Source organism: Tachypleus tridentatus, chromosome 12 (genome assembly GCF_004210375.1).
Source record: "Tachypleus tridentatus isolate NWPU-2018 chromosome 12, ASM421037v1, whole genome shotgun sequence".
In the NCBI taxonomy this organism is placed as follows: domain Eukaryota; kingdom Metazoa; phylum Arthropoda; class Merostomata; order Xiphosura; family Limulidae; genus Tachypleus; species Tachypleus tridentatus.
The window spans coordinates 14,418,202-14,442,874 of record NC_134836.1 but is presented as its reverse complement, the minus strand read 5'-3'; the positions used below and the strand labels follow the sequence as shown (position 1 = coordinate 14,442,874).

Below are 24,673 nucleotides of genomic sequence, written 5' to 3'. Positions count from 1 at the left end.
TATAAAAACTGTAGAAGCAGATTAAAAATAAAAAGATATGGATTTCCATACCAGATATTTAACAAAAATTTCAGAACCAGGTAGGGTAATACATACTTTTACAACAGGCTGCACAGTGAATATAAGTTTGAGTAATTCCATTCAACTGAAAGTTTGGTGTGGGTGGATTTGCCTGCATTGCTGCTACAAATCATTTTATTTAGATATTTAGTATTTTTCTCTATATTTATGTATTGCAGAAAGCACTTTAGCACAAAGCATAACTGTTAGTTATTTGTACACTGTCCATCACAGTAATATGAACTTCAGATTTTAACACCTGTAGACCCACTAGAAGACAATTTTGGAGTTAATACTGTTTATATCTTGAAAAATAAAAGTAAAGATTTAAAATCTGTCCTTTTTATTATTATTTTAATCCAACAAACTACTTTTATGGTCCACTCACTTCAATACTGATTATGTATGTTACATATGTACATCTTTTCAAAGAAGTGAACGTGATGACTTGTTCATACGTACATATTGTGTAAAATATACACATTTTAAGGATGCAATTCTTATCGAATGACATACATAAAAATGACATTTAATACTTGAAAAAGTTGTTTCTTGCATGAGTATTCACAGAAATACAAGTAAATTTAAATGTTGCACTGACTTGTATAATATTAGTGGTAAATTACAATATATTCATTATACTAGCAAACTAAAACAGCTTGTGTGTCTGAACAAAAACTTTCCTCTTTTAAGTGATCAAAAGTGAAAAAGGTACATTCTCCATTATAACATAAAAAAGGAAAACAAGTGGACATGTGGATCCCATTATTGGTACATACTGATGCAAAAGATAGAAGAGACTAAGAAATAAATTTTACAAGTATAATGTCAGTCATTTTAATTTCAGTAGTGTTATCCCTTACATTTTGGAAATAAGGAATTTATTTAACTTTGTATCACTAAAAGTATTAGCACAATAAAGTTTTGAGACTAGTTCCAAAACAATCTAAAATAAATTATCCTGCACTTAAACTCAAAAAATATAATTTACAACAGAAGAAAATACAAAATAAATATCAACAGTCCCAGTAAGAATACTTAACTAAAATCATGTAAGAGATATCTTTATATTGTGAATTATATATTGTTTGGCTTTTGTTAATTTGTACAACACTGAATAAAATTCTATGCATAATAAACACGTTATAAAATTATAATACTTGTATTCTTCACTCTTTGGATACATACTTTATTTTCTATTTCCATCTTTATTTAGCAGTTATGCAGAAAACTTGTTTTATTCAATAACATAACAATAATCATAAACAAAAAGTTTGTACAACCAAAATGACATACATACATCTTCATTGGCTAATGTTTTGATTGAGTATGAACTATCAAAGTAAACTGGGATCACAACTTATAAGAAAACTTAATTTTGTGTGAACATTATAAGATTTAGCTTATTGTTTACCTAAACTTGTAATGCAAAGTATCATTACCTCACACCTGTATTTTATTTAATTATGTTGCTGGGGCACTTGGAGCTTCGTCACTAGATCTTCTGGCTAGATTCCAAATAAATTTTATTAATTTATATCAAGTTAAAGATAATTTCTTTTTCAATATTTAATTGAAAAAAACATAATCCCATAAAATAAGGACAATATATGTAATAGAAAATAAACTATTGATAAAAGTATAAAGATACATACAAAAAAATTAGTTACATAGCTTTGGTTTCCTCTCCATTTGTCATGATTACGTTAACCTCGAGTGTTAAAACCTTTCAGTAAAAGTGCAATTTAAAAATAAATATCAATAAAGTAATGGCTAGAGGTGACTTTCAGTTTTCTATATAATAAAGCGATAAATGAGAATACTTTACTCATATGGACATCTCTTAAAGTAATTTGGGTTATGCCATGACATGTAAAGGTAGATTACAATAATTTTCTAAAATCTTAAAAATTCAAACAGTCATAGACATAAAAGCAATTACCAATTGTCTGATGACTAGCTAAATTCCAAGAAAATCTACGCAAGGGATGTAGATTTTAGCATTATATGATTTTCCAGTTAAGCTAAAATTAATACAAGTTAATAGTGGATAGACACTGTGTATAACATGGTGGAACATTTCTTCTTAGTTAAAGTTCCATTGCCTTTTTTTTTTCCCTATTATGTAAACAGAAATTTCAGCTTGTTATATTACAAGAACTTTGAATAAACAAATCAGAAAGCCATGTGACAACACTGCCAATGTAGAGTTGCAGTGGAACAGAATATATCAGAACTACATTTTTAAATTCTTTGATGATCTATAAGTAGTAAGATGATACCAAAAATTGATCACGTTTGGAAAGAGTATAACAGCCATTTCTAACACAAGATATTCATACATTCAGATAATAAAGATGTGTTCAGATTAGAGATTTACATTTTGCAACACAGAGATATCAGTTGTATTTAATAGCATTGGAAAACAAAGGAATATTTATCAACTTGCTATAAGTCATACAGCTGTGGTAAGCTCAGTGCAAAATCTTGTAAGAGAATCCGTGAACACAAAAGTCGGTAACAGTTGTTGGCATGACATATCTATCCAACTGTCACAAGCTCTGAACAGCTGAAGAACGAAACAGGTATTCATAACTATTCTCTAAAAAGACATACTGTTCAAGTCACCTGATACAGTGCCTATGTATTTCAGTAAGATCCATTTAATGAAACTGTTGTTAGGAAATTATTATCTTTATATCCTACATAGATATAAGGAATGTCTAAAGGGAGAAGTGGTGTGCCTTATGTGTGTGCACAGCCTTATGACTGAGCATTTTACAATGGAAATTGTTGCAGGGATATTGTAAAGATTCATTGTTGCTAGAGAGAGTATGACCAGATATGGCTCTAAAATTATTTTAATATAATGTACTTAACTTCTATAGTATGTAATTATATGGAAATTTGTTTTTTGCATCCTAAAGGATATTCAGAAGTAAAATTAGAAATTACAGTTGACATAAATGACATGTTCTAAAGGTGTTTTTAACTTCAGAATGTGTAATAAGTATGTTTTAATTAATTTAATTAATCAAAATTCTCACTTTGAAATTTAGGTCATGGTAGGGAAAGAAAGGAGAAAAAATATTAAAATATCCAACAATTGTTAAAATGTATAATACATATCAAAAACTTGTATAAAAAGATTAAAAAGCTGTAAAGGCCAAATGACTAACAACATACACTTATCTTTCTTTGAAGCAGTTAAAATTATATTATTCATCTTCATCATAAAGCGTGTTTGCTATTGCAATACCTTTTGTTGTGAAAAAACATCACTACCTTGGGATATCCTCTCAGACAATAGTTGTTGTGGTACTCCTTGTTTTGGTAGTGTACTTTGATGATCTTGTGATGATTCTTGTTGTTGTGGTACTTCTTGAATTTGCTGCTCTTGTGATGCTTCTTGGAACTGCTGATTTTGTTGCTGTGGAGGTACATTTTGTTGTTGTCCTGCCTGTCAAAGGAATGTCACTGACTGTTTTTTTTTTATCATGGCATTTATCATAAATAATATAATACATTCAAATTGTTCCAAGTTGTAACTAAAATCAAAATTTTATCAAACTGAATTTGGTGATGTATTTTTCATGAACAAAAAATAAGCACCCTGACCATTAGTTTGTTTGTTTTTTGGAATTTCGCACAAAGCTACTCAAGGGCTATCTGTGCTAGCCGTCCCTAATTTAGCAGTGTAAGACTAGAAGGAAGGCAGCTAGTCATCACCACCCACTGCCAACTCTTGGGCTACTCTTTTATCAACGAATAGTGGGATTGACCGTCACATTATACACCCCCACGGCTGGGAGGGCGAGCATGTTTAGCGGGACGCAGGCGCGAACCCGCGACCCTTGGATTACGAGTTGCACGCCTTACGCGCTCGGCCATGCCAGGCCTCCCTGACCATTAGAAAATCTGTTTTATTCACAAAACTTTTTTAAACGTTTGAGTTACTTTTCCAAAATTTCTAATCTTAACAACTGTGTTAAAATTAAATGAACAAGCTATGGAAGGTAAAAAGTTCATGATATTAGAGCAAAGATATTTCTGAATCTACCATTTTGTCTTAAATAACCATTCACTTCTGAAATGATTGAAATATGTTCATTTTTACAGTTTTTTAAATTAGGTATTTCAAAATTCTGAACTTAAATTTATAAAATAACAAGGTAAATGAAGCAGAAATCAATACAAAATTAAGCTTTTAATGATAACAATACACTTTCATCAAACAGTTGCATTAATAATATAGTTTCTGGGACTCACAGCACATGGGATACAGGTCACAAGCACGGCTTTCATATCTGATAGAATTTAGTTATTACAAATAATGAATGCAAATGCTTGGTGTATAATGGTATACAACTGGATTGCCATGAACATGATTAGAAGTGATGTTCTGTTTCATATTTATGGGATAAGGTGAGCATAATATACATAGCCTATATTACAGGTACAGTGAAAACAATAGCCACCACAGATATCATCACACCCTCCTGGCTTTTAGGATGTAAATATTTTTTTTCAGCGAGTCCAGATTTGCACAATTTTCAAAGTAGACACATCTGTGTTTGGCAACTAATATTCCACTTATTTTTATTGAACCATCTACAAAATACTATAGTAGTTATGCTATAATGAGAGGGGTGTCAGTTAGACAATAACCAGCTGGTGATATAGAAAAGTACTGCCACAAAAAAGTTAAGCAAGGACTTCTCTATGTTTACATCATTTACCAGCATATATAACAAGACAGTATTTTCATGCAAGGTCAGGGTTTTATCATTCTCTAGTGTTAATACCACTCATTCGATACAAATATTATTCAAGCATGTGTTTCATATTGTGTGTTATTTCCTATTAAAGAGTCTCAATCAATTTCTAGAGACATTCTCATCTAAGTTCTTTGCCAGAAGTGGGGTGAAATCTCACATGCCCAGATTTCAAATCTTGTAAATATTATGTGTATCTTTGTTTTTACCTTATATACTGCAAAGAGCAGATCCACATACAAACCATTTATTAATGCTGATATGTTACTTTAGATATAAAACAACTAGTTCCTTTTGTATTTACATAAAAATCTAAAAATGTACCCAATTATCACCATTATCATTAGTATTTCATTACTTCAGCAAGAGTATAATATATAAAAACTGGATAACATTGTTAACAATGTTCTCTCAAGCTTACTTCATATCATAAAAGTGAGCAAGTGGACTCAAGCAATTCTGATTACCTTTTGCTAACAATGAAATTCATATTTCTCAATCCATCCGACACATTTAACAGTCCAATAAATAGCTGCAACACAATAAAGTAAAAGGGATCACTTGTAACATATATTTTGTGTGCCTCTTTGTTTCATTGAATCAAGTAAAGCTATGTGAGAGCTACCTGTGCTAACCATCCATAATTTTAAAATGAAAAATTCAAGGGAAAGGAGGTAGTCAATCTTCCCCCACATACACACACACTTACTCTTGCCTATTTTTGACAGACTGGATAGTAGGATTTGACTGTCACTCTTATATTGCACTCAAGAGTTCCAAAAAGCAAAGTGCAATATTTCATTTGCAGCAATAGCATGTAAACTACAGTATATCAGCTACATATTCCAGCAGCTAACCCCTTTGCCGTGCTCAGCCCATTATTGTGTTTAAAATACTTTTATTCAAGGTAATCACTTACCATCGCTCCTTGTCTCTGAGCTTGCATCTGTGCTTGTCTTTCTCTTTCATATTCTTTCAGTTCCTCTTCTGAAAATGAAGTTTGTTCATCTAATCCCTAAAAAAATGGATATCAGAAACTGTATTAAAAACCACACAATGAAGTTCAACAGTTAACATGATTGAACAAAATATAGCATTTGTGATTAGTTTTCACTAATTCCCACAAAGTAAATCTAACAAAACTGAAAACAGACAAAAGTTGCTTGAACACATGTTAACCAATTATAATTAATAATCTCAGCAGTTCTTGCCCAAATGCAAGGTGTATGGTTGGAAAATATTAGTAACTATGAACAAAAAAATGTGTGTTAAGTAATTAAAAATCATTTTCTTTAATCATTAACAAAATTATCTGTTTAGGACTTCATGCAAATTATAATATGTTAAACATCATAACTGTCGTGAAAAATGTGAAGCGACAATGGCATGGGTTCAAAGATGGAGAAATTCCTAGTGAGAGATACTGCAAATGTAACAGTCAACTTAAGTCAAAATTTTTTTTAAGTGAATTATTTTCACAGTTCAAACTCCATCATACCCTGGTAACCTAACCACACAATGTTTACTCTGTTCATAATATAAATATTTAGAAACAAAAGTATGGACAGTCTCATACATGTCTACAGTTAAGCATGAAATTCAATATACTTTATAAACATTTGAGGTTTTCTTAATTAAACACATCTGATGAGATAACATTAGAAAGTTTATTTTTTTAACAAAGTTATTATCACTTTCAACATAATTAAAACTGTATTATTGTGTTTACAAAGTTAATTATGACTTGTTACACTGCTTAAGTATCTTTATGGAGTAGTAACTTTAGTTATTTTCACCTTCCATCCTTCATTTTCTTCAAAGTCTTGTTGTTGGGTCAAGTCTAAAAACTCTTTCTGGCTTATACGTTTGTCTTTATCTTTATCAGCCTAAGAAAAGAGAAAGTGATATATATCTCCAAAAGCATTTTTTAACATAGTACTCTTATGCACACAATTCCATTGAAACTTTATACATAATCTAAAGGTTTATAATTAATTTCACTCACTTTTACAAATAGTATTCAGTTTGTTTTTTTATGAAATGAATAATATTAAATTTCCTGTCTCAGTATATAAGGTGCTAGACATCAATGGACAGGTTCACAAGGGTAATATTCAGTATGAAGTTCAAGAAAATCATTCATAACAAAATATCCCAATCCAAACCAATAATTTTATCATTTACAACTTTCCACTTGACAAATGTTTTCCAAAATCTTAGTAAACAAGTTAAATTTTTCAACAGGCAGAAACAACTGAGAAAGTATAACAACCATATTCAAGAAACAAAATAACATAACTATCTAATAAGGATCTAAGATTCATGTACAATTAGTTCATTAGTCAAATGAATGAAGAAATTAGTTTACAACTTGTTTGGTGTATGTGCAAATATAACCAATACACTTAATCTACAATAAAATAAAATCATGAAAAATTAGTGTATTAGAAGTTAAATACTCTAGAAAAGACTAAATTTAAACTCAATAAATAGAAGTCATGTAAGAAAAACGTTTCTAAGATAAGGAACTGTGCAAAAACTTTGAGTTTCAAATCTGTCTGTAAAAACAACAAATACACATACAAGCAAATATAGCATATGGGATTTTTTTATGTTTACTTTCAGATTATCTGTATAAATTATTAACACCTCTAAATGTCGATATGGGAATTTGTTTATGTGCTGCTGATTATGTATTTAATATTACAATATCCAATAAATATATTTATCAGTCAATAATCAGATGGGTAAATATTATATTACCAGATTCCTGAATTCCAGTAATTTTAATTCAAATACAAACTTGTCACCAAATATAATGCAATGCATTTCTTCTAAAACATTTATATGTTATACAAAAGCAATAATAACTTTAGATGTTGTGTGTGGGAAAATACAACAAACACGTATGATAACAAAAAAATAACTTTTTTTTTTAAAATAATGATAAAATGGTCTACAAATTACATGAGCATACTTTTCTTGAATTGAAAACTGAACCCTATAAAATTACTGTTTATACAATTGTATATGAAAAATCCACATGTATATATATACTGTATATACAAATAAATTTTATTTCACTGCAGAAAATTTCACTGTATATATTACTTTGAGCAGAAATTGCTTGCTGGTTAATATGATAATATTCAGCTCAAGACCTTGTTCTCAGAGTTCATGATCATGAAAGAAGAGAACTGTTGAATAAATGTAAATGGAGTAATTTTTTTATCCTATGATCTTGTTATTTACTGTTGTTCAAACGTTTACATCATGCATGATGTTGTTTATGATTAAACAGAAAGCTACACAGTGGGATATTTGTGCTCTGCCCACCACAGGTATTGCAACCCAGATTCTAGCATTGCAAGTCTGTAAACATACTGCTGTGCCACTGGAAGTTTACATTATGAATAAGAGACTTAACATATATCTGGCTATGTTTTACTTTTTATTAACTTTTTCTCTAGCATGAGAATCAACTTTATATAGATAACTGTTACACCAGTATAATATTTGTACCTGATGATAGCAGATTCTCTGAACTGCAAATGACTATTTTAATAAAATAGGTGCAGTAAAAATAGGTTCATTAGCAAACATCTGTCCTTATTATTATCAGGCAGACGTTTAGGAAATTAAAATACTTCTGTTCTACTAGCAAAAAACTGAAATTTATTAGTAAAATCAAGAATTGCACATGCTACATTTTTGAAAAATCCAGGATGTTTAGTAATATGTTTTGCAATTACAAATTATTCTTTACTTTTCCACAAGTAACTCAAGTTTATTATTGAACCTTTAGTTGTATGGCTCACTAAGTGTTAAATCCTGTACAATATGACTCACTAAGTGTTCAATCATATGTAGACTCATTAGAGTTTATTGAAGAAAAACTGACCAGTTGCTCCTTACTTTGTGCCATTATTAGAAAAAATTGGAGGATCATACCTTGAAGACAACCATTCTAATCATCACATAGACAAAAACACATGTGGTGTTCATTTAAGCTATATGTATATTTTGAAGTAACATTACAACAGTTACTTAATGCCAGCTACTCCACATTCTTAGTTATTAGATAAGTTCTGAAGATAGTATTTCTGGTATTGTACTTATATTCTAAGCAGGTTTTTACTATGAAAGGTTGAGCCTTTTCACTTTTGAGAAAAGTAACAGCATTATAAAATACAACAAACAGTCAGAAAGACTGTAGGTTGATAGAAAACCAAGCAATCTGATGTCTTCCTGTCCTCCAAAATATACTAAACAGTTTGATATACTCTAGCCAGTTTGTAGATTGATGAAAAACCAAAACCTTTGATGTCATCCAGTCAAAACACACCAAACAAACTGATTTTATCTAGTCAAAGGTGATTTTATGTTAAAGACAAATCAACGAATTTTATGTCCTCCAATCACAGACAATTTTGTGTAACCTCTGATGATTATAATTTACATATAATTTGTTCACGTTAATAAAAGTTTGTTAGCAAAATGCGATAAATATGAAATAATATGACTGAAATTTTTAAATAGGTTATGAATTTGGAAACTAAATATGTTCACAAGAAATCAACTTGCTCTAATAGTTAATTTTTTTTGGAGTTGATGTAGCTAATATAGTTTTATTTTTTCATATAAGTGTGTTTAAAAATCACAAAATTAGTATTACTGCAGCCAGGTGTGGTTCTAAAATTTGACATATAAAATAAAATATATCATCCTGGTATTGGTAACTTGTTTTGTAAGATGAGTTATTCACATATAACAGCCTAAAAGAATACTACCTAAACTAATAGCAATGAATTTGGTAATGAGTAAAGACCTCTTCTCACTAGATATAATCAATCAATTTCATTTTCAAGTAACATTACAACAGTTACTTAATGTTTTTCTTTTGTTAGGTACATTATTAAAGCTGAATATGTTCTCTAGCTGGAGAACTGGTAACTGTAGTGTGAAGCTGGACACTTTTTTTTTTTTTTGCACTACACATTTTTTGTTGCTTAACAGCAAAAAGACACAATTCAATTCCTTTAAGAGAAAGTGCTGAAAGTCATGGCAATGCACTATTTCCACATGATGGTATAAATCATTAATTAACTACCTCCAAATCGTTTTTAAGAATATTAATCCTGTGTACAACACAATGATTAAAATACATTGCTAGTACCTCACTGTAAACATGTTCCCTCATTCTATTGTATTCTTCCATCATCTCAACTGCATCATCCTCTGGATTATTTGGGTCATACATTTTTTTAACCTTGAATAACAAACATATCATTTATCAGGACAATAATACCTTCTTAGTTCAATAACAATTTTACTTTAGATAATACATGAATCACATATTCTTCCATACTGATAAATATAATTAAAAATGAAAACACTGTGAGTTGTATCTTGAATGAAGTAAAAATAATAAATATAAAAATTTCTCTTCTGAGTGTGAGAAAATATTTCCTTAACTCTTTTATGAAGTTTGCTTAAGTTTCTGTCAATGCACCAAAGCTACTCATATCATTTTATAAAGACCAATGCATTGCCTTTAGTACAGGAACAAATGAAATACAAGCAGAAAAAACTATACATTTAACTTGTACATGATTTTTATCTCATTTGAAAGTATTTTTCATGACAATAGGCCATTATCTAAAATAAATCATCATTCAATTTCCATGTTCTAAAGGTTATTTGTCTTCCAATTACTATTCCATTCTTTTATTTCTAGAGTATAGTTGTAATTTCCATGTTCTAAAGGTTATTTGTCTTCCAATTATTATTCCATTTGTTTATTTCTAGAGTATAGTAGTAATTTCCATGTTCTAAAGCTTATTTGTCTTCCAATTATTATTCCATTCGTTTATTTCTAGAGTATAGTAGTAATTTCAAATTTCAATAAATTATTTTATTACTTTTCATAATAAATGAAACACATCAAACACTCAAAATCATAATGTATACAAGGCAAGCTATAAGTAGTGATAACACTTAATCAGAGTTCTCTCATGGTGTATTTAGCACTGATTTACATCCTGAAAAGTTTTATGCTCAGTACTGACTTAAAATATTTTGCAAAAATACCATACATCAACTGTCATTATTTTTCCAAAAACATGGATTATATTAACACTATGCAGTAATTAAGTGATAAAATCTTAGGAATTATAAAGTCTTTCAGGATGTAAATTACATTTCTTACATAAAATAATAAAATGCAACTAGAAAGTAATTACATACGCTCTTAAAATAAATAGCTTGAAATCACACTAAAAATAAAACATGAGGAACAGTTCATTCATTCACAAGGCCTTAATTAGAATGATTCTGAGAAAAACTGGTTAACCTACTCAGTTGAAAACATAGTTGTCATATCACCACAAATATCCTGCAAACTATCAAAATTACTTACTTCTAAATTTAAAATGGCTTCCACTTCATCTTCATCCAAATAACCATCTCCATTAATGTCTACAAAGGAAAATAATTCTCATGAAATAAAATACTAAAAACTGAAGTTAAACATAAAAAAAAAGTTTGAGAAAGTGTAAGTACAACTGAACATAATTGTTTGTAGAATACAGTAAGGAAGACTAAACATTGTAAGAGCCCCTTTCACAAATTTATATTGGGCAGTACAAAAATACGTTTACACCATGTGTAATAGCACCTTTCACAAAGTTATTTTTGGTGGTATAACAAAATGTACATTACATGCAATTAGACCTTTCAAATAGTTATACTGGGATGCAGGAAAAGGTCCACATCATGTGTAATACAACCTTTCATGTAGGCCAAAGGGCATGTCAGGATGTTTTATAGAATTATATCCAAAATTTAATTTTGAATTATTTTATAATAAATCTATATAAATAAACTTGGCATTAAAATGTAGTTAATTAATCAACTTTTAACGTTATTTAAATTTTATTTTCTTAATTTCAAAATGACCTATCTAAATAAATTTTCAATTACCCCTTCTCTGTTATGACACATTTGTTTGCTTCAACTTGTCCATTTTCTAATTTTTCATTACCCCTCTATGGTGTCTTACTCTGGGCATAATCTAATTTTCAAACCCTTCAATCTTCTTTTTTGACAGATATAAATCTGAAAGTGAGACTTGCCACACCCTGTATTACATCCTTTACTTCACAAATGTTTCAATAATTCTTTCTGATGTCATGCATATATGCAAGGAGGTTTGGTTAAACCCCTTATTTTTGTGATTTAAAAAAAAATTAAGCTTGTATAGTTATAGCACAACTGCTTAAGGTATTTAATGTTTTCTATCCAGCATACATTCTCCTGATAAAGTATTAGCGTTTTATAGCTTGAAACAGTCATATTAAATGGCTTCTGTTTATGCCTTGTTATAAGAAGCCCAAAGACTTGTTGCTACTGTCAAGTTTTGTGGGGCAAATTCTTTACTGCAGGTGTCTGATAAATTGATGGTGATAAATTTCAACAATAAGAATGCAACACAATTAACTCTTTTAAAGGCCACAAAATAATCTATATTGATCGATTAACCTTCATTTTTTCCATCAATGGAGATAGGTACATTTTCTTGTAAATAAAACAGAAGTTTACTGAAAAACAACTTTTTATATTAATTTAAGAGGTTTTATTTTATGGAAATAAAATCTGAAACTTTAATATGAAAAAGTATTTTTGATTTTGACAAGAAAATCATATGCACTCAGAATAGTCAGTCTTGCCATATTTTGTGAAGATACACTTACTACAATAAGTTAACCCATGAATGCTTTCATGGGTACCTGGTGGTTGCAATGTCAGTTAAAAAGTCCAAGCCTGCATCAGTAGAGTTAACAAGATTATGAACAGTGTGGAAGGTCAAATTAACAGAAAAAACTTATAACATGGAAAATTCAGGCCACTGTTTTTCTTATGTCTTAACAGGCCTCTCACATTACCAGAATTTTTATTTAACTTTTAGTTATTTATGATTTAATGTTTAATAACATGCCAAAAATGTGCCATATTTAAGTAATTTTATATCTACAAAATCTTGTGTATTTTATTCCAAAATGATTTTTTTTATGTTTTAAAGTGATGTTTTAAATATTAAGTTGCTGAAAGATTGCATGTTTTCCGTAGTTTTAAAAGAGAACTGTATTATTTTTTGAAGGGTGGGAGAGGAGAGTTTTTGTTATTACTTACCATGCATAGAAAAAAACACTTTGGGGTCAAACTCCTCTCTGGGCATGTGATCTTTTTCTTCCCACACTTGTTCCAGTTGAGGTTTACTGCCCTAGAAAATAATTTGAATGCTTTAAACATTTAATTAGTATTAAAATTATTATATTACATCACAAAACCTCATATACACCACTATATACATCTGTCAGGATTTCTGAAAGGTGAAGTTTCGTAAAACTAGTTTTATGTGGTTTATTATGATGTTCCCTCAATACTTTTTATTTTTCAATTTTCATGAGCTACCTTTTAAATCTTAACCTTTTGTTTAAAAATGCCAAGTTAGCCAAAGAATCCCACATGCTAAATGATACAGTTTTATAATTAATACTTGCTTTATGATGAAATTAGTTTATCTTAATAGTCATGCCCAAACCTATTGGGCAAAATTTGAAATTCTTGAAAATGGTAAAAGTATCATCAAAATACTTGTGATAATACAGTAGTTTATACTGTTGTGGGTAGTTTTCCAACCACTATTTTAATGAAAACTTAAAATAGACTGACAAGAGATGGAGATCACAAAATTTTCTAGTGACTTTGCCACTAAAAGGTCATATTTTGGAATATTCACTGCACTGGAATTGTCATTGTACATCAAATCAGCACTCAACTGTATGGTTTCTTCTACTGGTATATTTGTATACAATAAATATATTCACAACTAATATATTCTACATTATTTCAACTGTTGTATTTCATGAGAAAACATTCTTCTTTGTGAATTTTTGGTAATTCTTAAAAAAAATTCCAGGATGATTTCCAAATGAACTAACATTCAAACACTGTTTTTCATTAAGAATGTTGTTTTTCTTCAGTTTCTATACATATCATTGAAATTTTGCTTCCATTTTATCAGTAGGATCATGATGCAACTTTACAATATTAGTAGAACCACAATTTTTTTCTGCTTTATGTAAATAATCACTTTTATCTAAAATTACAATACAATTCTATTTGTCCGACTTGGATTGACAATACTATAACTTTTTGCCAATATTCTTTAAAGCTTCAAATTCTTTTGAACTTAAATTTAAGAAATGTTTATAATTACTATAGTAATTATTAAAAGCAATCAGAGTTATGCCTCTGATGTGAATTTTAATGTTACTGAAGGATTATCCTAAACTGTTCCATATCAGATGACATAACAGTATCTGCAAAAAGTTTCCAAATTGTACAAAATAAGTAAAACTTAAGCCTATTAGGAATATCAAATTTTAAACTATAAACCAAAAAATTTTTATCACATCATTTTACACAATTTGAATATCATTTTATCAGGATTTCCTATAAGAATTTTTACCTAACTGTCATCTCGAGATGTTAACAAAAACAAAAAACTTCATGATGCTTTTACAGGGAAAACCAGGGTTATAAATAAAGCTATTTGTGAAATGTACAGTTGTCTTGTTTTTCCTCAATTTTTTAAGTTTCAAGTATCAATCAACACATTAAGTTTATCCAATTGTTTACTTCTAGCTCTCACCAGAATTTTATAGTTCTGTAATTTGATGAAATATTTCAAATACATAAAGTTTAAGACTTTTATTTTATTTTCCAATGGTTTAAATGCCTTAAAGGATTGTATACTTAATGAGCAACCACTTTGTTGGGTCACATCCTCTGTCTTGGGTCCATGGGGCAGCATTTTTTAAGTTTACAGAAACAATCATATCTTTCACTTGAATCTAATACCCATCAATTAATAATACTAGCAGATGTTCCTATGCAATGCATGGCAAGTGGTTTATGAAAGTGTTTTTCCTGAAATATGCCAGTGGCAATATAAAGATGGAAATACATAAAAATAAAATTATTCATGTTTACTGGACTTGATTATTCAGATAACATTTCATTTTCCATTTGACTTTTTTCTGTTAATCAAAAAGCAATAAGTAAAATGTGAAGTAAAACATCTCACTTAATAGAAGTGTGTATCCTGAAAGTCTGTCCTTCTGTTTTTGTTCTAAGTATGCCAGTAATGATTGAAAGTACATAATCTGTATGTGTACCTCAAGTAATGAAACATCAAACTGGATAATTCCCATTAGTACCTCTAGTGGCCACTCTTGCTAATTGATCTATATTTAACCATCATTGAAACTACAAAATTTAAGCATTTTAAATTAAAAATAAGTTTTTTGATACATCTTGAATCATCTCTAGTTAATCAAACCATATCTGACAGGACCACATGCCAATGCCAAGGAGAAGTTTTAGTACAATTACTATGACAGCTTAAATTACTGAAAGGTAAATGTGAAAATTTAATACTGCATGTATACTCATTATGCAAGGCAGGAAACAATTAAATGAATAATTTTTTCTCCAATAAGATATCAAAAATCAAGAAAAAGCTGTTTTACATATAATAATAGTCGACTTACAGGGTGATTGACTCTTGGATGTTCTTTATGTTTATTTTTCTTCTCTTCATGTTTACTTTCAGCTTCTTTTTTTTCAGATTCTGTTAAATTTTTCAGTGATTCCCTGTACTGGTATTCCTTTTCCATTTCATAACGCTTAAATTCTTCACGTCTCTTACGATCCAGTTCTTCTAAGTCTTTCGTAGCCTAGTTAAAAATTGTTTAGTGGCAAATTTATTAATGGTTTGGAATGTCAAACCACTAAAGATGATTTATTAGTAAATTAACCATAACCAAATTTAACAAGCAAAACATTCTACATTTCTGTTAATTACAATTAATTTCTGACACAGAAATAACAATTCACCCAGTAATGAATGTAGCTAAATAAGACACTATTATTATTTATAATGATTAGAGTGCATTGTTTCATTATCTGTGTACCTTTGCTATTAGCAGTACAAAAAAAATCTTCATAATAATAAAAAGTATACATATATTGAACATTTTAACTAATATCATTAATGAAGATAACATTAAAGATAGAGCAGAATAACTTCTTCAAAAACTGCTTTATGTACTATCACCTAGCTACTCTCTCTAATAATTAATGAAAGCCATTAACTCTATATGCACAGATTGGGCTCAAAGTGCACACACCATGACCTTTTACAGAGGGCCATTCAATATGGTATTACTTATTTGTTATCATAGTTGTCAGTTTTTTCTGAGTTTAATTTTATTGTAACACAGACTTTATTGAGTTTCTGCCCAAAACATAACATAAATAAAACTAGAAAAAATGTTAATTTATAGATGTCAGTTTATTCTTTATTATCTTTCATTAAAGTTTTTATTCTTGTATCTTGTAAAACAACACTCACTCAAGAACTTTACATAACCCTAAATAAATGGTTAATTACATTACATACACACATATATAATCATTAGAAAGAGTTCATTCTACAATGTAATCTAACAATGGTTATTTTGAAATTACCATCAAGTCATCATGACAGAGTACATCTAACTGAATGTAGTATTACTGATTAACTATAAAACCTAACTGTTTCTTATCTAAATATGTTATAGTTAAAAATACAGTTTAAATTGTATTTAGATCTTAATTAATTAATAATGTATTAGTTATGTTTTACAAGGTTTAGATTTTTTTAAAATATACATTATACTTTGCATCTGTTCTCAAGCCTTAGAACACTATGTAATGAATGAAAATTTTGCTAGAGGTTTGAGCATGTCTTCAAAAGAAACTAACATGTCTTGAAGGCACCATCGACTTGTGTTAAAATGAAAATTAGTAAATAGCAAAGGACAAGAAATGAAAATATAACATTAAAAATTAACTACAGAAAAGACTTGAAATAATAAAATATAAACAAGATAAAAACCTTTAAAGATATTCTTCAAAAAACCAAAAGCTATGCATGCTTTTTATTGTGTAATTTTAATCATTTCATTGTATTGTATATTGATTATAGCAGTTAGAGTTAGTGATATGATAAAGAAAATGAAAAATAAAATACAAACATTTACCTTAAAAACCTTTTAATATTTATCTAGAAGGTTCAGAAGTTAAGCAAATAAAATATGGAAACTGTAAGTTGAAGACAAGTATTTATATACTTAAAAATGAAAATCACCTTGCACTCGTTGAACTGTTTTAACAGCCTGAGTGCAAATAACTACTACAGATAAAGAACATTTTCATTAGAAAAACATTATTAGAATAATGACATTCTTTGTTTACAAAGTACTTACAAGTTTTCACAATATCTTATGAGGATTTGTGAGAAATGCACACAGTTCCTGTATTTTTGTTGTATAAATGTCATTCCCTAGTCAACGAGATGGTAATTTCATCTGCCTGCATTTGAAGGGTTAATTTTTTAAAACTAAGAAATTAAACAATATATAATACTTGTTTGTTTGTAATTAAGCACAAAGCTACACAACAAGCTACCTGTACACTGCCCACTGCAGGTACCAAAACCACTGGGGGGAGGGGGTTATATTACTAAAAACTATTTTGTAGGTTAATTGGTTTAAGAAGATCTAAAAAAATTACAACAGGTGTACAACACATTTTATTAGAATATATAATTAAAATCATGAAAAGTTCAAGTATTTACAAAAGCCCTGTACATCCATAAAACAGTGGTTTAATAAAATTATGAATATAAGAACAAAAAATTATGACATATGCTCTAATCCTGATCCATATGGATAAGTACAAGTAATACTTATGTAGAGTTTTGTATGTGTGCTCTCTCAATTATGTGTGTGTAATTTTACACATACCTGATTACGGGTTACACTTCGTGTAAAAATTAAATCCTACTTACTGTCTGAATCAACCTCTTCAAGTCCTCTTCTTCAAATGTATGTGCATTTGATGGATCAATATGAACAGGAACCTTAATATTTTTTCTCTTAAAACCTGTAGTAAATGCAACAAATATAAATACTGTGTAATTAAAATTTACAAAAAAAAACAAAAAACAAATAGCATTAACAACTTTTGAAGTAAATTCAGGACACAATTACAAAAATAAATTAAGTATAACTAGTTTTCCTAACTATAGCCTTCTATTAAAAATGATAATAAAAGTCTACATTTTTCTTACACTGAAAATGTATTTCTGATGCCTGTCTTTTCTTCTGCCCTCTAAGCATTGCTAAAAATGTTCACAATCAGTGCACCACTTTATACATCTCAATTTCACACCATTTCTGAACATGCACATACAATGTGACTATTTTCTAACAGCAGTATTGTGCCATCTGTATTGGAGTAACTAAATGTCCATGCCATTCCCACTCAATCTTTTCTTTCCAGAATTGGCAGGCTCCAAAAGAAGAACACTAGCAGTGGGAAAGAAGGGTAAGTAGTGTGTGAGCAGAGAAAAGAATCAGTAATACATTTTCAAAGTAAGAAAAGTGTTTACTTATGATACGGTCTCACCTCTTCTCACACAAAGATAGAATGCCACATAAAGATAAAGGAGCTGGTACAGACACACAAAATTGAAACCAAATTGAAAGTAACCACCCAGTATGCTCTAAGAGGAAAACAAAGTGCACTTATGGGGAACTGCACTATTTCTGGAATAGGTAGCCTGAATGCTTTTCTTAAAAGGTCAGGGAAGGTAAGCAACCAAGGATATGATGAATTTGAAAAGAAGAAATATTGTGAAGAAAATGATTTTATGTGGATAAGTCTGAAAGCACCCACCTAATGAATTTTCAAACCCAAATGATTAGCATAACAGAAGACAGTCCACAAGAAATGGAATGGCTTCTGGGAATAAAAACTGGGAAAATGATGCCCAAAAGCAGACAGGACACTTTATATAACACCCTAAGGAATAAACTAGACAATGAAGGTAATAATGGGAGTATCAGTGGGAGAAGGAAGGTAAGGAAGTGGAGGTGAAAGCTCAACATCCTTCATATGCAGCATAGATCTGAGGGAGGAAAAATTGTTTGGGATGTAAAATGACACAAGAGGAATAGCAGATGAAGTAGGTGACATTAAAGGTGTAAATATCTGATCTACAACATTCATAAGTAAGGAGGAGAAAGAAACAGGTCTTGAAGGAGAAATGACTGATGTATCACAAAGACAAATATCTAATGGGAAGATGAGAAAGGTATGAAGGAAGGAACAAACTAGATTCCAATAAGGAAACTCAAAGGAGAACACATGATTTGAAAGGAATGGAAAAGGTTGATTGATTGATTAATGTTTTATGGCACAAAGCAGCTAGACTATCTGTGCCAAACGTCCGTTAAAAAGGTAAAAATAAATTAAATGTAGTAAAATACACAAAAGGAAATGAAGGTAACACAAAACATCATTGAAAAACAGAAAAAGCATAACACCAATGTTGACATCTAGTCCACAATGTTAAGAGAGAAAGCAGAGCAAGAGAAGTTGTAAAGAACTTTCTCTAGAAAATGGTAATGAACATAACCCGCCAGGAAGACTAACAGGTAAGTACAAGAACCAACGTCAGTCACCTGAAGTTGGTCTTTCCAGTCCTGGTTCCGGGTTATGTGTCATAACAGCCATTACCAAAAGGTAAAATAATAAAAGTTTTAAAAGACATGTAGCAAAATTGTAATAATAATTCCCCAAATGCCCAGAAAAAAGGTAAAAGTAAAGTGAATGTAGTAAAATTCATAAAAGGAAATGAAGGTAAAAACAAAACAGCAATTAAAAACAGAAAATGGCATAAAACCAATGTTGACATCCAGTCTACAAAGTTGTAAAGGACTTCCTGTAGCAGAATGGTAATGATCATAACCTGCCAGGAAGACTAACAGGTAAGTACAAGAACCACCGTCAGTCACCTGAAGTTGGTCTTTCCAGTCCTGTTCCAGGTTATGTGTCATTATGGCCAGTACTAAAAGGTAATGTAATAAAAGTGTTAAAAGACGTGCAGCAAAATTGTAATAACAACTCGCCAGGACGACTAATGGATAGTTCAAACAGCAGCATTAGTCACCTGAAGTTGGCCTCTCCAGTCCTGGTGTCGAGTTATTTAATGTTCTGGACATTTTCCAATTTCAAATTGAACTAGAGAGATTGAGACTCTGAAAAGGGAACCACAATTAAAAAGGTGTAATGAATAAATATCCAACACTTAAATGAGACTAAAAAGATTAATGGCCATTCAATAACTGAAAACTTTATCAAGGTGGACAGTGTCACCATTACCAATAACACTGTCCAATGCTACAGGCAAACCCTGGGACAGAACATGTTTAAAATAGTGCCATCGTTAAGAGACGTAACAATGGCAAGAAAGTAAAATGTGGCTTACAGTGATTTGAGTGTTACACAAACTACACACTGGTGCAACAGTTCCAGATAAAAGAAAACAATGAGTTGAAAAATTGTAACCAATGCATAGTCTAGTCAGAACAACTTCCTCCTTCCGAACCTTACGGAAGTTAGACGGCCAAAGCCCAATATAGGGTTTTATTTGAAAAAGCTTGTTGTCATGTTGCTCGCTCCAAGTGGACTGCCAGCTGGCACAGAGCTGAGCCTTGAATACAGGACCATAGTCCATGTATGGAATAGGCAGAGTGGTGATAGTGCCAGAGCAGATAGATTTAGCTGCCGTGTCTACAAGCTCGTTCCCGCGAATACCAACATGGCCTGGTATCCAGAAAAACTAAATAGAAGTAGATGTTAATGAGAAATGGGCCAGTCAGTTTTGAATATCAGCAAGAACAGGGTGTGAGCCAACGTGAAGCGATTCCAGGGCCAGAACTAAGCAAGTCAGTATAAATAGTGCAGTTTGAGTACTCTTCAGCTTCAATATGATCCAGGGCAAGAGATATGGCATACAGTTCAGCAGTGAACACAAAAGCTGTAGAGGGGATTCTGCACGCAACCACCAAATCACAACAAACCATGGCAGAGCCCACAGAATTACCTGAATTGGAACCATCCATATAAATTGGAATGGAATGACTGTTCGAAAGATGTTCAGTAAATAAAAGACAGTACTTCCAATTAGGAGTATCCGCCTTTTTCAGATGACTTAAAGAAAGGTCACATTTGGGGGCTGTAATAAGCCATGGTGGGATGGGCTGACCAGTGAATTCTGCAATGTTATCCAAGGACAGACCCAATTCATCCAATTGCGCCTGGATGTGAAGGCCAAAAGGAGCAATGGCAGATCATCTGTTCTGAAAACGTATGGCCACTGAGGAAGGAAAACACATCCCCAGGTGGGATGCTTTAGTAAGGAATGAAGTTTCGAAGAATATAGTAAAGACAATTGCAAACGGTGAAGGTCCAGAAAAGGTTCTTGAGATTCTACATATAAGCTTTGAACTGGGGAGGTGCAGAAAGTAACCAGTGCAGAGTAGAAGACCTTAATGATGAATGGGGTCCAGCATCTTTAAGGCTGAGGGTCTGGCAGAACCATAGACCATTGATCCATGGTCGAGTTTTGATCGAATAAGAACACGATATATCTTTAACATAGAACATCGATCTGCTCCCAAACTGGCGGTAGAGAAGACACAGAGGATGTTCAGTGCTCTTGTGCATTTGTCCTGTAGCTGCTTTAAGTGTTACAAAAGGTCAGCTTACAGTCAAAGATAAGCCCCAAGAACTTGGTCTCAGGGACCACTGGCAGCGAAACTTCACTGATACAAAGTTCAGGATCAGGGTAAATACCCCGTTGGTGGCAAAAGTGCATACAAACGGTTTTAGAGAGAGAAAAATTAAAACCATTCACCGTAGTCCACTTCAGTACATGATTGAGGGCAGTTTGTCGCTGCCGCTCAATATATCTCATGTTTGACGACTGACATGAGATGTGAAAGTCATCGACATACAGCCCATTCGCAACAGTGAGAGGGAGTTGTTCAGTGATGGCATTTGTCTTCATACTGTAAAGTGTGACACTCAAAACACCAGCCCTGAGGGACCCCAAGTTCCTGTACAAAAGAACGGGAAAGTGTCGAACCCACACGAACTTGGAATCTTCTGTCCATTAAAATTTTCAATAAACATGGGTAAATAGCCATATAACCCATACATGGAGGTCTTGAAAAAAGCCATACCTCCATGTCGTGTCATAAGCCTTCTCAATGTCAAAGAATATTGACACAAGATGTTGGCTTTTGAGAAAGGCTTCTCTGATTGATGTTTCAAGTCGAATTAGGTTGTCTGTGGTGGAGTGCTGTCGTTGGAACCCACACTGAGTGAGCGAGAGGAGGTTGTTTGATTCGAGGAACCAAACAAGACAAGCATTAACCATCCTCTCTAAGGTCTTACAGAGACAGCACGTCAAAGCAATTGGATGGTAGTTTGAAGGAATCTTGGGATCTTTCCCAGGCTTAAAGAAAGGTAAGATAATAGCCTGGTGCCAGCATTAGGAAAAACATTCTCCTGCCAGATCCAGTTAAAGACAATTAGAAGAATATCAAGAGTAGCAGGAGAGAGATAGCGCAGCATGTCATAGTGTAGATCATCAGGTCCAACAGATGTACTGCCAGACCGATGAAGGGCCATTTTCAGTTCCACCAGTGTAAAGGGACAATTATAGTCAAAGAGACAGTCAGTTCGAAAGGAAAGAGTTGAACGCTCTGCCTGAGTCTTGATGGCCAAGAAGGTGGAGGAACAAGCAGAAGTGCTAGATACCCAGCAAAAGCTTTCATTTAGAGTATCAGAGATGCTCTGGACATCAGCTACCTCTTGGCCATCACAGAGTAAGATCGAGAGGGGGGACAGAATTGTAGTTTCCACTGACTTTTCGAATCCTGTCCCATATGACCTTAGAACTGGCAGTAGAAGATATGATAGTTGTGAACTTAACCCAAGATTCCTTCTAGCTTTGATGTCTTACCCAGCTGGCATGTGCATGGGCCCATTGGAAAGCGATGTGGTTCGAAAGTGTGGGATATCTACGGAAAGGATTCCAGGCCCATTTTTGAGCCTTCCATGCCAAGTGACAAGCAGGTTTACACCACAAATGAGGATATCGTGGAAAACATGTTGAGGTTTTAGGAATACACTGAGCAGCTGCTTGTATAATACAATCAGTTACTGCTGCCACACAGTCGTCTATTGATGGCAGGATCAAGTTCTGTGAGAGCAATGAAAGTGGACCAGTCTGCCTGATCCAGCTTCCACCGGAGCATGCGGGTAGGATGGCATCGACCACGGCCAGTCTCTCTCAAAAGCGTAGGAAAATGATCACTGCCTAGTGGATTATTGAAAACCCTCCATGAAAAATGGGTGAATAATGAAGGGGAGCAAACCGAGAGATCAACAGCAGAAAAGGACTGACTAGGTGTGTGAAAATAAGTGGAAGAACCAGTATTAAAAAGAGAAAGACTGTGGTCAGAGAGCATACGCTCTACAGAGGGACCCTCTCCTATCAAAAACAGCACTTCCCCAAAGGGGATGATGTCCATTAAAGCCCCCCAGGATTAAAAATGGAGACGGCAACTGTTCAACGAGAGCATCACGGTCTGATTGATCATATGTCTCTTCAGGGCACAGGTAGAGAGAACAAACAGTGATGGTATGACCCAAGGAAACACTGATGACTACAGCCTTGAAGGGTGTGTTGAGTGACAAAGACAGGGTGGGCACATACTGATCGAACAATAGTGCCACCCCTCCATGTACTCATCCATCACACAGCTTATCATTTCTGTACAGAGAAAACTGCTGAATGGTGACTGTATCAGCAGGTTTTAGAAATGTTTCTTGTAAGAAAAGACATACAGGATGGTAGGAAGCAATCAGTGTTTTGATATCATCCAGATTAGAACGTAAACTTCGACAGTTCCATTGTATCAAGGTGGCCATTTTTAATGACGGGAAGGCAAAGTGGCTGGAGAACCCTTCTGTTTACGACCACATCATTTTTCCTTACCATCCTTATTTGGAGGAGGTCTATTTACCTCCACGAATCCTGTTCTGGGATGATTGGGCAGGTCTTTGTTGTTGGAAAGGGATTCCAGTGACTGAGGACGTGAATGAATGATTGTTTTGCATCTTGATGTGGGAAAAAAAAACGTATCAGAAGAAATGCCTGTATTTGAAACCAAAGGATGTGGATCTTGAGGTTTTTTGAAATGTATGGGAGGAACAGAGATGGGTGTAGAAGTCGATTCATCAACCTTTTTAACCATGGAGGTCAAAAGGCTTTTCATTTTTTGAAAACGATTCTCTTGGAGGCACAGAGAGATCTGTCTGCACTCCCACTGTAGTTGTGGAACGAAGTGCAGCAGCATATGTCCAAGATGGAGTGGTGAACAGCAATTTCCGAGCCTCAGGATAACTAATGTTATGAGTCGTTTTCAAATGCTGCACCTATTTTTCCTACAACCATTTTGGGAAAGAACGAAAGTAGGAAGGGTGAGAACCATTGCAGTTGACACAATGTAGGCCCGTGTCACACTCACAGGCATCGTGGTCCTTGTCACCACAATGAGCACATGTCAGGGAACCACGACACGACGTCTTTGAGTGGCCGAACCTTTGACATTGGAAACATCGTAGAGGGTTTGGGACCAATGGCCGTACCTTGCAATTTAGATAACCTGCCTTGATAGTGGCAGGTGCACGTGGTGAAGTAAATGTTAAAATGAGGGTATTTGTTGGCAGTGTAACTCCATCTTTGCGAGTGGAGATGCACCTCACTGCAGAAACTCCTTGAGTGGAGAGACTAGAAAGAATCTCTTGAC

General features: G+C 32.4%; 1 protein-coding gene across 4 annotated transcripts in view; it reads right to left on the bottom strand.

Annotated features, from left to right (window-relative positions):
• Positions 1-872: 872 nt before the first annotated feature.
• LOC143234901 (nucleobindin-2-like) overlaps positions 873-24,673 on the bottom strand; it is a 41,039-nt gene continuing 17,238 nt past the window's right edge. For 2 of the 4 annotated variants that reach the window (XM_076472594.1, XM_076472593.1), the window contains exons 5-13: positions 17,794-17,888; positions 15,452-15,637; positions 13,026-13,116; positions 11,254-11,312; positions 10,012-10,104; positions 6,632-6,721; positions 5,755-5,850; positions 3,320-3,520; positions 873-1,568 (exon numbers count right to left, since the gene is read on the bottom strand). In XM_076472594.1, coding sequence (XP_076328709.1) covers positions 1,521-1,568; positions 3,320-3,520; positions 5,755-5,850; positions 6,632-6,721; positions 10,012-10,104; positions 11,254-11,312; positions 13,026-13,116; positions 15,452-15,637; positions 17,794-17,888 — 959 coding nt within the window. In that variant the 3' untranslated portion in view covers positions 873-1,520. The remainder of the gene's footprint in view (positions 1,569-3,319; positions 3,521-5,754; positions 5,851-6,631; positions 6,722-10,011; positions 10,105-11,253; positions 11,313-13,025; positions 13,117-15,451; positions 15,638-17,793; positions 17,889-24,673) is intronic. The other 2 variants (XM_076472596.1, XM_076472595.1) reach the window with 1 other exon arrangement.